The following is a 13,823-nucleotide window of genomic DNA, read 5'->3' as shown; positions in this document are numbered from 1 at the left end:
CCCTGGGTGGGGTCTGGGGGCACACCTTGGTGTCTGCGGGCAGGAGGACGTTGGTGGCCTCCACCAGGAAGAGAATGAGCGTGGTGAGGCCTGAGACCGCTGCAGCCCCCAGCAGGGCTGTGAAGGCCCGTTCCTTCCATGTCAGCCCCATGGGGGTGGGACTGGCACCTGTGGGGTTGGCAGCAGTGAGCACCCAGACTCTGCTGCCTGCAGATGCCGCTGCCCTGGAGAGCCCCTCGGTCCTCCCCGGGGCTCAGACAGCCCACCCTGGCTGGGTCGATGGGCAGGACTAAAGACCACGCCGGAGAGCCGGGCTACGCATGGTGTCACAGCGTCACAGGGGCCGGCAGGGGCCGGGCACCGGGACGCCCTGTCTGGCAACAGGCTAGGCTGCAACACACAGCAATGAGGAGATCCCGGAGACCCCCTTTCTAGTGCCACGCCGGGGCCCAGCAGAGCCACCCCCATGTGATCTGCCAGCCCCACTGCCCGCACCCTCCCAGGACCCCAGCTCCCCTCCCGTCCCCCGCAGGATAAGGAGCCCCAGATCCACAGTGAACGCCGGGAACCCAGGGCCCCACCTCTCCCACCTACCTGGCTCCTCCCTGCAGCCCTCACCCCAGGCCTCTCCCAGGACAGTTTTCTAAGAGTCCTGGGGTCAGGCCTGAACTCGGTGGGGACAGCTGACCGACTGCCTGGATGTCTAATTGTTGCCAAGCAGGTAAGCGGGTCCCGGGAAGCACGGTTTCTCTACTGAAGGACCTGAAGGCTGAGGGGTTCTGAACAGATTCATCTGGTTTCTATTTAAAAACCCAACCTCGGGCTTCTCGGATCTGAACCTTTTCACTTGGCCCCATGACGATCCCTCGCAGCCGGCCCAGGCTGACCCAGGAATGTGGTTTGCACGGGGCCACGGCACCAGCTCAGTGGCTGAGGCCTCTGCAGGGCCCTCTCCAGCCCCCAAACGTCCCTGAGCGGAGACCCACGCACACGAGGTCACCGGGGGCCTCGGGCCAGTTGCCACCGCTGTCCAAAGGAAATGGTCTGAGGTCTGCAGAGCTTTGAGGCTCATGGACTTTGTGCGGCCTCAGTATCCCCGCAGGAATGCGGCTGTTCCCAGGGGGCGTCCGCCTCTCAGGGCGAATGCAGGGCCCTGGGCTCCAGGCGGCCCGTCTGTGTCATGATCCCATTTTAAGGAGGGAAGAGTGAGGCTCAGAGAGGACGGGTGGTGTGCTCGAGCCGCCGCCAGGCCAGGCCGGACGGGACCCAGCCTGTGTCCCCAAAAGCACGCTGGCCACAGGCCACTCACAGAGACAGACCAGTTACAGGCAGGGCCAGGGACACCGCTCCCCCCTCACACGCCCCTCCAGGGCGTGTAGCACCCTGAGCCCCCAGCCTGAGCCCCCAGTGGGTGGGCAGAGAGGCTGGGTAGACTCCACACAGAGCACGCCCTCAGGACCGGTCAGCACCCCCAGACCAAGACGGCCCCTCACCTGGGCTGGTGGGTTGGCAGTGGCGGCAGCGTGGAAGCTGGCCCGTCTGCCGCCTCTCAGGCACCTGCCAGGTGCCGTCCCGCCTCTGCCCGCCACCCGACGCTGGGCACCGCTCCCCTGAGCCTGGGTCCACTGTCAGGCGGGTGACGAGCCGCTGCTGCCTGCCCCCACCTGGGGTCACCACCCCCGGCCAGGGTGGTCCCCTCCGAGGCCGCTCAGACTTCGCCCTCCGACGCCGCCCCTCCCCAGGGGGAGGGCGGTGCCAGTGCTCAGGCGAGGGGCAGGTCAGCGGGGTCAGGCGGCTGGAAGGGGCCCAGGCCGAGGGCTCGGCCAGAGCGAAGGCCCGGAGTCAGGACCAGCTGTGGTCCCATGAGGAGGGCGAGAGTCAGCCCCAGTCGAGTGGTTTGCTGGTTTGCAGGCGTGCGGTGAAATGGCCCCGTTTTGTGCACACGGGTCTATTTGTGTGACCCCGGCCACCGCAACCAGATCCGCCAGCCCAGCCCCGGCCCCCCCACCCCACTGGCTCTCCTCGCTGAGGTTTTGTCCTCGGGAGGGGTCTCAGAGATGAATTGAGCCTGGCTTCTTCGCCTCAGCTTGAGACCTGAGGCCCAGCATCTCCCCCATGCCCACGTGGAGACCGGCTGCTCTGATGAACCGTTTGCTGAACCCCCGGTGCTGGAGGCATCGGGGTTCCCGCTCTCCGACTTGAAAAGCTGCCGTGGACATTCATGCACGAGGCTTCGCCGGACCTGTGCTTTCGCTCCCACCCCGGAGACAGACTGCTGGGTTTAACTCGATGCAAAACTGTGCAGATGTTCTCTAGCGTGAGACAGCCGGTCTCTCTGCGTCCTTCCAGCGTCCGCGGCACAACTTTCCATTTCAGCCGGTCTGGCCGATGCCGGTCCAGCCTCGCTGTGGCTTCAGTTTGCACCAAGGGCTGAGGATGCCGAGAGCCTCCCCACGCGCTTTTTGCACTCGTGTGTCCTCTCTGGTCACGTGGCACATCTTTTGGTTGGATTGTTTGACTTATTCCTGCTGAGTTTGGAGAATTCTTTATATATTCTAGGTGCAGCCCCTCCTCCTGGATGAGGTTTGCAAGTATTTTCTCTCAGTCCGTATCTTATCTGAACAGTGTATTTCACAGAGCAAATTTTAAAATTCTTGATGAAGCCAAATTTATCCGTGTGGTTTTCTGTGGATGGTCTTTTTGTGTTGTTACTAAGAACTTTTTGCCTAACCCCTGGTCATGAAGAATTCTTTCTCCTCAAGTCTCTTAGTTTCATGATGTAACTTGATCTATGAACCATTTTGAATTATTCTTTGTAAGATGTGTGTCTTGGTCAAGTCCACCTCCTCTGCATGTGGACGGCCAAGGCACCGGCACTGGGTGTTGAAAAGACCATCCTTTCTAAAGAAGATGTGGTACCTATATACAATGCACTATGACTCAGCTATCAAGAAAGAAGGAAACAATGCCCTTGGCAGCAACATGGATGGACCCAGAGATTATCATACTGAGCGAAGTAAGTCAGAAAGAGAAAGACAAATACCGTATGATATCACTTACATGTGGAATCTAAAATATGACACAAACCAACCTATCTATGAAACAGAAACTGACTCACAGACATAGAGAACAGACTTGAGGTTGCCAAGGGGGAGGGGGAGTAGGGAAGGGAAGGAATGGGAGTTTGGGGTTAGCAGATGCAAACTATTATATACAAGATGGATAAACAACAAGGTCCTACTGCATAACACAAGGAACTCTATTCAATATCCTGTGATAAACCATAATGGAAAAGAATATGAAAGAGAGTATATATGTGTGTGTGTGTGTGTGTATATAAATAACTGAGTCACTTTGCTGTGCAGGAGAAATTAACACAACATTGTAAATCAACTATACTTCAACAAAATTAAAAAAAAAAAAGGATGGAGGCTTCCCTGGTGGCCCAGTGGTTAAGAATCTGCCTGCCAACGCAGGGGACACGGGTTCGAGCCCTGGTCCGGGAGGATCCCACATGCCTCGGAGCAACTAAGTCCGCGAGCCACAGCTACTGAGCCCACGTGCCACAGCTACTGAAGCCCATGCGCCTAGAGCCTGTGCTCCACAGCAAGAGAAGCCACCGCAATGAGAAGCCCACGCACTGCAACAAAGAGTAGCCCCTGCTCACCACAACTAGAGAAAAGCCTGTACGCAGCAATGAAGACCCAATGCAGTCAAAAAAATAATTAACTAATTTTTAAAAAGAGAAAGGACCATCCTTCCTCTGTGGAACCCTCTGCACCTCTGTACGATTGGCCATGTTTGTGAGGGCTCATTTCTGGACATTCTATTGGGATTCTGTCCCCAATTCTGTCTTGATTATGCAGCCACATAGTAAGTCTTTTTTTTTTTTAAAGATGTGGGGTTTTTTAAATAAATTTATTTATTTACTTATTCATTTTTGGCTGTGTTGGGTCTTCATTGCTGTGCACGGACTTTCTCTAGTTGCGGCGAGCGGGGGCCACTCTTCATTGTGGTGCGCCGGCTTCTCTTTGCAGTGGCTTCTCTTGTTGCCGAGCACGGGCTCTAGAGCGCAGGCTCAGTAGTTGTGGTGCATGGCCTTAGTTGCTCTGTGGCATGTGGGATCTTCCCGGACCAGGGCTCAAACCCGTGTCTCCTACATTGGCAGGCGGATTCCTAACCACTGCACCGCCAGGGAAGTCCCCACAGAGTAGACCTCAATATTGTGCAGTACGAGTCCTCCAACTTCAATCTTCTTTTTCAAAATTGTTTTAGCTATTCTAGTTCCTATGCCCTTCCATACAAATTTTATAGTCAGCCCCTCTTTATGTGCAAAAAAATTCTCCTGAAACTTTTATTGGCGTTATATAATCAGTTTGTGGAGAATTGATATCTTTACAGTTTTGAGGCTTCCAATCCCTGAACACAATTTCTCTTCTCTCTAGTTAGTGTTTAGGTCTTAAAATTCTTTTCGTCAGCATTTTTCTAGCGTTCAGAACAATGATCCAGTACATGTTTTGTTAGATTTATACCTAGGTATTTCATTTTTGTGGGGAGCTATGGTACTTTTAAAAATTCAGTTTTCAGTTGTTCATCGGTGGTAAATAGATGCACTTGGTCTTTGTGGTTGACCTTGTACCCACCACCGTGCTAAGCCCACCTATTAGCCCCAGGAGTCTGTGTAGATTCCCTGGAGTTTCTGACGCAGACAGTCGTGTGGTCTGTAAACAGGACAGCGGCATCTCCTCCTCTCGTGTGTGCCTCTTCTTCCTTCTCACCTACTACCCTGGCAAAGACTCCCGGGTGCATGAAGTATGGTGACGACTGCACACCTGAGCCTTGTTCCCAGGCTGAATTGTCGTCCACCACGAAGCACGGTGTTAGCGGTAAGTGTTATGCGATGCCCTTTGTCAGGGTGCGGAAGTTCCCTCTAGTTTGCTAGAGTTTTCGTCACGAATGAGCGCTGTATTTTGTCACGTGCTGTGTCTTCATCCTTTAATGTGTTCATGTGATGTTTCTTCTTTGGACACTCAGTGTGGTGATACACACTGACTGATTTTCCTAAATACTGCACCAGCCGTACCTTCTCAGGATAAGCTTCACTTGGTTGTGGTGCATTGTTTTCTTTATATCTCACTGGATTTTATTTGTTAACACAGTCAGGTCTCATTATTTGTGGATTTTGTATTTGCGATTTTGCTTACTAACCTCAAAATTGTTTTGTAATTCCCAAATCAATACTTGTAGCGCTTCCGTGGTCATCTGTGGACATGAACAGAGCAGCAAAAAGTTTGAATGACTCGATGTGCACGTCCTCAGCTGAGGTTGAGCAAGGCGACACTGCCTTCTTGTTTCAGCTCTTGCTGTAAACAAGCGTCCTTTTCACGGTCTGTTTCGTGCCATGTTTTTTGTGCTTTTGTGCTTTCAGGAACCTGAGCCTCTATCTCCCCTGGGGAGCAGTGGTTCGGTGTTGGCTAACTTGGAGTTTGCAGTGACTTCATAGAACAGAACTACTTCAGAGAATAAGAATAATTCTATCTGTTGAGGGTTTCTGCAGCTATGTTCACAAGGGTTTGTTGTTTTCTTTTCAGTGCTGGTTTCAGTACTGGGGTGATGCTGGACTGGTAAACGAGTTGGGAAGTTGTCCTTCCCCTTTTATTTCCTGGAAGGGATTTGTAGACTTTGTATTTCTTCTTTAAATGTTTAGTGTAATTTGCCAGTGAAACTATGAGACTTTCTTTTTCAGAAGATATTTAACTATAGATTTAATTTCTTTAGTAGTAATAGGGCTATTCAGGCTATCTAGTTCATGCTGAGTGAGTTTTGGTAGCTTGTGGCTTTTGAGGACTTTGTCCGTGGCACTCCAGCTATTGAATTTATGTCAACAGAGTTATTCAGAGCATTCCTTTCCTATCCTTTTGTGATGTCTGTAGTGACAGACCTCTTTCGTTCCTGATACTGGTAATTTGTGTCTGCACTTTTTTTTTTTTTTTTTTTGCCAGTGTTGCTAGAGGTTTATCAATTTTATTGATCATTCCAAAGAATCAGCTTTTTCACAGTTTTTTTTCTATTGTTTTTTGGTTTCCACATTCTTTTGATTTTTGCTCTTATATTTATTTCCCTTCTTCTGAATGACTTGGGTCTATATTGCTCATCATTTTCTAATTTCTTGAGATGGAAATTTAGATTATTGACTTGAGACCTTTCTTCTTTTCTAATGTAAGCATTTGTACTATAAATTTCCCTCTAAGCACTGCTTTAGCTGCATCTCTCAAGTTTCTTACATGCTGTATTTTAATTTCATTCAGTTCAAAATATTTTAAGTTTCCCTTAAGACTTCCTCTTTGATCCGTGGATTATTTAGGATTGTGGTGTTTAATTCTCAAGTGATTAAAGATTTTCCTGACATTTTTCTCTTATTGATTTCTACTCTAATTCTATTATAGTCAGACAACATGCTTTGTATGTTTTTGATTATCTTAAATTTGCTAAGGTTTGTTTTTTCAGATCAAGCTATGCTATATTTTGGTGAATGTTCCATGTGCACTTGAGAAGAATATACATTCTGTTGCTGTTGTGTGGAGTGTGCTGTAAATATCATTATGTCCAGTTGGTTGATAGTATTGTTCACTTATTTTATATCCTTGCTGATCTTCTGTCTACTAGTTTTATCTGTTACTGAGAGAGAAGTACTGCTGACTCCAACTGTAATTGTGGATTTGTCTATTTCTACTTTCAGTTGTCAATTTTTGCTTCAAAAATTTTTTCTATTAAAGCTCTGTTTTCAGGTGCCTACCTTTAGAATTGCTATGGCTTCTTGAAGACTCGTCCCTTTTTTCAATATGCAATGTCCCTCTTTATCCCCAGTAATTCGCTTTGCTCTAAAGCTTATGTTGTGTGATATTAACAAAACCACTCACTCCTGTCTTCTTTTGATTAGTATTTGCATGGTATATCATCTTTCATCCTTTTACTCTAATCTACTTTATCATTATATTTGAAGTAAGTTTCTTGTAAACAGATTTAGATAGTGTGATTTATAATGAGAAATATATATTTGGTCTTCATTTGTCTCTGGTTCTCAGTTCCTAAAACCCTTGCACTTTCCTAGGCTATGAGAGAAATCCATTTACACCTAGTGTAATATGGATAATTTGAATTTGGTAATTCAATTGGTATTTGGCCATTCAATTCAAAACGGTACTTTGAATTTAGGTCTAGCATTTTATTATTTTGGTGTTTTTTTTTCTTCATTCCTCCTTTCCCCTTTCCTGCCTTCTTTTGTGTTATTTGAACATTTTTTTTCATATGCCATTAAAATTTTTCTCTTATGATTTTGACTATATCTGTTTTGTATAAAATTTTACTGGTTTTTCTAGGGAATTCAAAATACATACATCACTTTCTACAGTCTGTTTGTAATCAGTATTTACCACTTCAGTTGGAGACCACGTTGGTCTCTTTTCTCCCCACCTTTCACGTTATAGTTGTCTTATACATCACACTGACATTGAAATTCCCCCAGACAATGCTGTAACTTTTGCTTTCATTGTCCAACATATTTTAAAGAACTTGAGAGGAGAATAGTCTATGATATGTATCACTTCTGTTGCTCTTCCTTAATCCTGGTGTTCCAAGTTTCCTTCTGGTATCATTTGATTTCTGTCTGAAGAATCTCCCTTAACTGTCCCTTTAGAGCAGGTCTGCTGCCTACAAATTCTCTTAGTTTTCCTTCACCAGCACAGCTCAGCCAATGAAAAGTCACTGTACTTCCAACTCCCAGTTTCCTCCAAAGGACTCTTTGTTTAGAACAGCCCCTCCCAACTCCTCCTTCTCCTCTATAAAAGAAAGTTCCTCTCCTTTGTTCTCTGAACTTACCTGTGGTACACCACAGATTGTGTACCTTGAATTGCAATTCTTTGCTGTTCTCAAATAAACCATTTTTGCTGGTAATATAACTGATGGTTTCATTGATTTAGGTCAACATTACTTGGTGTCAGAAGAGGGACCCAGAGAAGACCCCTAAGAACTCCAAGGCAGTGAGCAAACAGGTGTGGACTTGCAGAGCCTCTCGAGCTCACTACTTTCTTGCTGACCCTGGAGTTTGAGGGTTAAGTTTTCTCCAGGGTTCAAACCCCACTCTTTTTGTGTTTTGAGGCTCTCCGGGCTTTATTTGAGATCTGCTTTTTTGGGAAGACTTCATCCTTTCTTTACAGGCTTTGTCCTTTCTGAGAGTACTTGTTTGGCCTGTCTCTTGAAATAAGGCTGTTCCTACTGAAACTGCACTGCTAAGCCTTTGGTCCAATTCCTTTGGAACTGGGTTATTCCTATAGGAACTGTGCTGTTTAAAAATTTATTTCCTTTGCTCTAGAGAAAAAACTAAGAAAAGGGATCCCAGCAATCTAAATGTTTTGACAGTGCCCCCTCCACCCCCTTCAACCAGTTTTATGTTTAAAAACTGTGGTCCTTCCTTAGGCACATTTCTTTTTTTGTCTGTTTGTGGTTTTGGGGTTTTTTTTGGCCGTACCATGTGTGGCTTGTGGGATTTTAGTTCCCTGACCAGTGATTGAACCCAGGCCCTTGGCAGTGAGAGCACAGAGTCCTAACCACTGGACTACCAGAGAATTCCCTCTCATGCACATTTCTAATTAAATGGACCAACTTAACCCAGAGTAATTTATAACACTGATGGTCATTATGGGGAACTTTTAAATTTTCCAAGCTTACTTTTCTTAAAGATGAATTGGACAGCCGTGGCTCTAAAAAATTTCAAAACTAAATGGGATTCCTTTTTTTTTTTTTTTGCGGTACGCAGGCCTCTCACTGTTGTGGCCTCTCCCGTTGCGAAGCACAGGCTCAGCAGCCATGGCTCACGGGCCCAGCCTCTCCGTGGCACGTGGGATCCTCCCGGACCGGGGCATGAACCCGTGTCCCCTGCATCGGCAGGCGGACTCCCAACCACTGCGCCACCAGGGAAGCCCGGGATTCCTATTTTGATTGGTATTTTGAGGCTTCCAAACATTATCAAGATTCTGAAATTGCCACTTAGCAAAATACAATTTTTAAATTAACTGAGGCAAACAAACAATTGAAGAAAAAATGGCTTCTGAGGACTCTCCCCCGGCCCCCATCCCCTGTCTCTGGACAAAGCAGCCCCTGTGCTCAGCACCCCCCCCCGCCCCCCCACGCTATCTTCCTCTTTTCTTCTGCCCTCCGCTGTCTCATTCCAATTCTCTCACTGTGCTTCCCTAAACCTCTCCCAACTTCCTCCTCTGAACCTGTTAGAATCTGCCTCTTTATTTATTCTTTAAAATTTTATTTTATATTGGAGCATAGTTGATTAACAATGTTGTGTTAGTTTCAGGTGTACAGCAAAGTGATTCAGTTATACATATATATGTATCTATTCATTTTCTATTTCTTTTCCCATTTAAGTTATTTCAGAACATTGAGCAGAGTTCCCTGTGCTATACAGTAGGTCCTCGTTGTTTATCTATTTTAAATATAGCGGTGTGTACATGTCAATCCCAAACTCCCAATCTATCCTTCTCCCCCATCCTTCCCCCCGTAACCATTAGTTCAGGACCTGCCCCTTTAAACTTAAGTCTTCTGAAGATTCCAACAAAACCCAAGTTCATGTTCCCTAGACTAAGGCCAAATTGAGAGCCCTAAAAGAGTGTCCTAAAGTCAGTGAGGAACCCCACAGGTTTGCTGAAGAATTTAACATCATTATCCAAACATACCAGCCTGGTTCCCCAGATCTATATGCTTGCGGATGGGGGTCAAGCCAAACATTGGATGAAACTTGCCTGATGGGAACATCCTGAAAGGGATTTAGAGAAACAACCCCCAACTTTTGGCAAGAGGTGAGAACACCTGCTGGAGGACTCCCCCAAGCAATTATAGTAGCCTGTCCTTAGCCTGTTGTTGTGAACAAAATTCAGGCTTGCACACAAAAATCGGATGAACCTGCTCATGACTATTACAATCAACTTCAGATAGTTTAAAAAAAAAAATCTGGTCTTCCTTCAGATGTTGAGTCCATCAGGGTAGCCTTCAACTCTGTTTATTAGTGGGCTGAATGGAGATCTTTCCTTTTAGTTAGAAGGACCAGGATGGAATGGGAAGCTATGTCCACTCCAGATTTAGTTAATTTGGCAAATCAGCTCACTCACGCCCTAGATGAGTCACTTAAAAGATTAATTAAAAAAAAAAGATTAATCTCAACTCCAGCAAATAAAGGTCCCTAAACAAAACCCAAACCCTCCTAGTTCCTGCTATTATCGCAAAAAGCCAGGACTTTGGGAAAACGATTGTCACAAGTGTAAGTGCTTCAAGTGCCTTCAGCCCTCTAACCAGCCTTTCCAACGCCCTCCTGACCACCACCAACGGGCCTCTGAGGAACCACAGGGGTTCTTCCCAACCCTCCCTCTTCATCAGCTCAGAAAAACAACTCTCCAGATTGGGAATCAATCTCTTGGCACCAGAGCCTCACTCTCAGTTCAACTGCGGTAAAGCAGCCCCGGCCTCGGAGCACGAAAGTGATCCAAATAGTGGGGGTCTCTGATGAACCTCAACAGGGTCCTGTCCCTGAACCTGCTCCTTTTTGCTTAGGCCCCTGAGAGATACCCACACTTCCCTCCTTAGTCTCTCCGCCCCTATTCATTTATTGGGCCAAGACAGCTCAGCAAATATGCTGGAATTTCTTTCTCCCAAAAGGGGAAATAATTCTAGAATTTCACAGTAACAGTCAAAATAGCCAACCAGGTGAGTTCAGTGACCCTTCACTGGCTTGGCTTTGCTTTGTCTCTGACGGTCCTGGAGCTGATTCGGGAGACGCTGATCATTTGTCCCTGCTCAGTCAGCTACCATCCTCCTTATGGGCAAAACGTCTCCAACTGATACTGGCAAAACCCACAGTGCTCTTCCCATTAAGACTCAAATAGGTCCCTCGAAACCTCTCCCCAGAACTAATCAATACCCTATGAGCAAAGAAGCCCTTCAAGGTGTAAAGCCCGTAAGAGGATTCCAAGGCTCAGAGCCTCACTACCCCTTGTGCTAGTCTCTGTAATACTATTAAATATAACCCGTGAGAAAGCCCAACGGCTGAGGATGGAGGTCTGTCCAGGACCTGCAGGCAATAATCAACGTTGCTGCCCCTCGACACCCTGTTGTTCTTAACCTCCATACTCTACTAGCATCCGTTCCTACTGAAAGCAAAAATTTCACTATAGGTGATCCATGCAGCACACGCTTCAGCATTCCAGTTGATAAAGCCAGTCAGTGCCTTTTTGCCTTCACCTGGGAAGGATAACAATATACCTGGACAGCAATGCCCCAGGTTTTACAAAAATCCCTCTTACTTTCCACAAATCTTGAAAGCTGACTTGGATGACAAAGTTTTTTGCAGGCTTGACTTTGCTACAATATACAGTTGGCCTTTGAACAACATGGGTTAGAACTGAGCAGGTCCATTTATATGCATTTTTTTCCCCAATAAATACTACAGTACTACTGTACTGTGCAACTTGCAGTTGGTTGAATCCATGGATACAGAAACGTAGATGCAGAGGGCTGACTGTAAAGTTACACGTGGATTTTCAGCTGTACGGGGGTGGATGCCCCAAACACCCGCGTTCTTCAAGGGCCAATTACACAGACGATAAGCTGCTCTGCTCGCTTCCTCAAACCTCTTCACAGGAAGACAGCATCCACCTGTTAAGACATTTGGCCTTAAAGGGACATAAAGTCTCCAAGGAAAAACTGAGTTGCTCAAACTCAGGATCAATATTTAGGGCACATGATCTCGGAACAAGGGTGACACTTGGATTTGTGTACTCTTTATGGCATCCTGAACATCCCCAAATCTAAAACTAAGCCCCAATTATGAGGTTTTTCTTGGGTTAGCTGGCTACAGTCGAAATTGGATTCCAAATTTCTCCCTTATGGCCCAGCCCCTATATGCTCTATTTTTTTTTTTTTTTTTGGTTGCACCGGGTCTTAGTTGTGGCAGGCGGGCTCCTTAGTTATGGCATGTGAACTCTTACTTGCAGCATGCATGTGGGATCTAGTTCCCTGACCAGGGATCGAACCCGGGCCCCCTGCATTGGGAGCACAGAGTCTTATCCACTGCACCATCAGGAAAGGCCCTATATGCCCTATTAAAAAAGATCAAAACTGACACTATTATTTGGGAAGATCAAGATGCCACAGCCTTTGAGACCTTGAAGAAAAGCTTAACAAGACCATCTGCCCTTGACGTCCTAATTATCAGCTTCTCTTTTGCCTCTTTGTATGTGAGAAGGATGGGAACGCCCTTGGAGTACTTGCCCCAAAACATGGGGACTGCCATTGACCCACTGAGTATTACAGCCGACAGCTGGACCTGTGGCACGGGGATACCCCCTGGTCTCAGGGCCACTCCTGCCACTGCCCTTCCAGTCAAGGCCACCAGAGAAAGAATCATCACCAGAGAAAGAGTTTTCACCACCTTTGCACCCCACGCGGTAGAAGCCCTCCCAAATTCTCACACACTCAACGCTTTCCAGGTAGTCACCCCACCTCCCATGAAACCCTGCTAACAGCTCCTCGCACAGCTCTCCCCGTTGTAGCAACCTTGCCACTGCTGTTCTGCTCTCTCCCTCTCTGCCAACCTCATGACTGCCTCACACTGACAGATCACCTGCTGATGCCCCATGCCGCTTTACAGGGGGCTCCTCTAACCAGGGCGGATTTCCCGTGGTTTACTGACAGTTCCTGTTGAAGAAGACAGCGGTAAACACTGCTGGGTGTGCTGTTACATCCCCCCCGAAGTCACCAAGGCAACGCCTTTACTTTTTGGCTACTTTGGCCCAACAGGCTGAACCATATGCTCTCGCTCGGCTTGCGCTTCAGCCAAGGGCAAAAGCACCATATTTACACCGTCAGCATGTCTTTGGGGCCGCCCAAGACCTTGGGATGCTGATGGAAACAACGAGGTTCCTTACCGCTAATGGGGAAAAGATTAAAAATGGCTCCTATGTCCAAATCTAACAGATACCATACCCTCGCGGCCGCCCTGATGGTTATTAAGATCCCTGGGCATTCCAGACTCGACTCCCCAGAGGCTAAAGGAAGCCACGTCACTGATATTTCCTCCAAAACCACTGCTCTCAAAGGAATCAATGGCCAAACTTCTGTCACGGTCCAAAGACATGCTCCCCAAGACGACAATCTGGAAAAATTGACTAGAAATGCATAACAATTGGCCCCAGAAAAGGAAAAACAATATTGGAAACCTAGTAACTGTTGGTTTGATAAAAAGAACTCTAGCTTGGGCCAAATAACAATCCAGCCTCCACCAGAAATTCTAAGGTTCTCACTTCTCACCACTGGACATGCATTAAACCATAGGTCCACTGACAAAATGAGAGCCTTCACGAACCAACATCGGTGGGGAAACATTCATAAGGCTGCAGAAAGTGTCCACCTGGCTTGTCCCACCTGTCTCACCTGTCCAAATACAATCCAGGCAGGGACTTCCCTGGCAGTCTGGTGGTTAGGACTCCGCGTTTCCAATGCAGGGGGTGAGGGTTCGATTCCTGGTTGGGGAGCTAAGATCCCACGTGCCACACGGTGGGGCCAAAAACACCTCCACGAGAAACAAAACACGATCCAGGGAAACCCGTTCGCACTGCTCCCGGATACTGAACTGCCTCACGGACCACTGGAGGTTCGGCAGATGGATTTCATACAGCTTCCCCACCTCACAGATACAAACATGTTTAGTCATGAGCTGTATGTTTTCTCACTGGACCAGAGTTTTCCCCTGTAGACAGGCCACT

General features: G+C 47.4%; 1 protein-coding gene across 10 annotated transcripts in view; it reads right to left on the bottom strand.

The window, feature by feature from the left end:
- The window catches only part of LOC132523189 (NMDA receptor synaptonuclear signaling and neuronal migration factor), a 40,916-nt gene that overhangs the window by 13,012 nt on the left and 14,081 nt on the right, over positions 1–13,823 (bottom strand). For all 10 annotated transcript variants that reach the window (XR_009541426.1, XM_060153810.1, XM_060153805.1 and 7 more), the window contains one exon: positions 26–168. Coding sequence is in view for 9 of the 10 variants with exons in the window: in XM_060153810.1 (XP_060009793.1) it covers positions 26–168 (143 nt within the window). In the remaining variant the exon portion in view is untranslated. The remainder of the gene's footprint in view (positions 1–25; positions 169–13,823) is intronic.

The sequence above is a fragment of the Lagenorhynchus albirostris genome, chromosome 7 (genome assembly GCF_949774975.1).
Source record: "Lagenorhynchus albirostris chromosome 7, mLagAlb1.1, whole genome shotgun sequence".
In the NCBI taxonomy this organism is placed as follows: domain Eukaryota; kingdom Metazoa; phylum Chordata; class Mammalia; order Artiodactyla; family Delphinidae; genus Lagenorhynchus; species Lagenorhynchus albirostris.
This window is presented reverse-complemented; position numbering and strand designations above follow the sequence as displayed.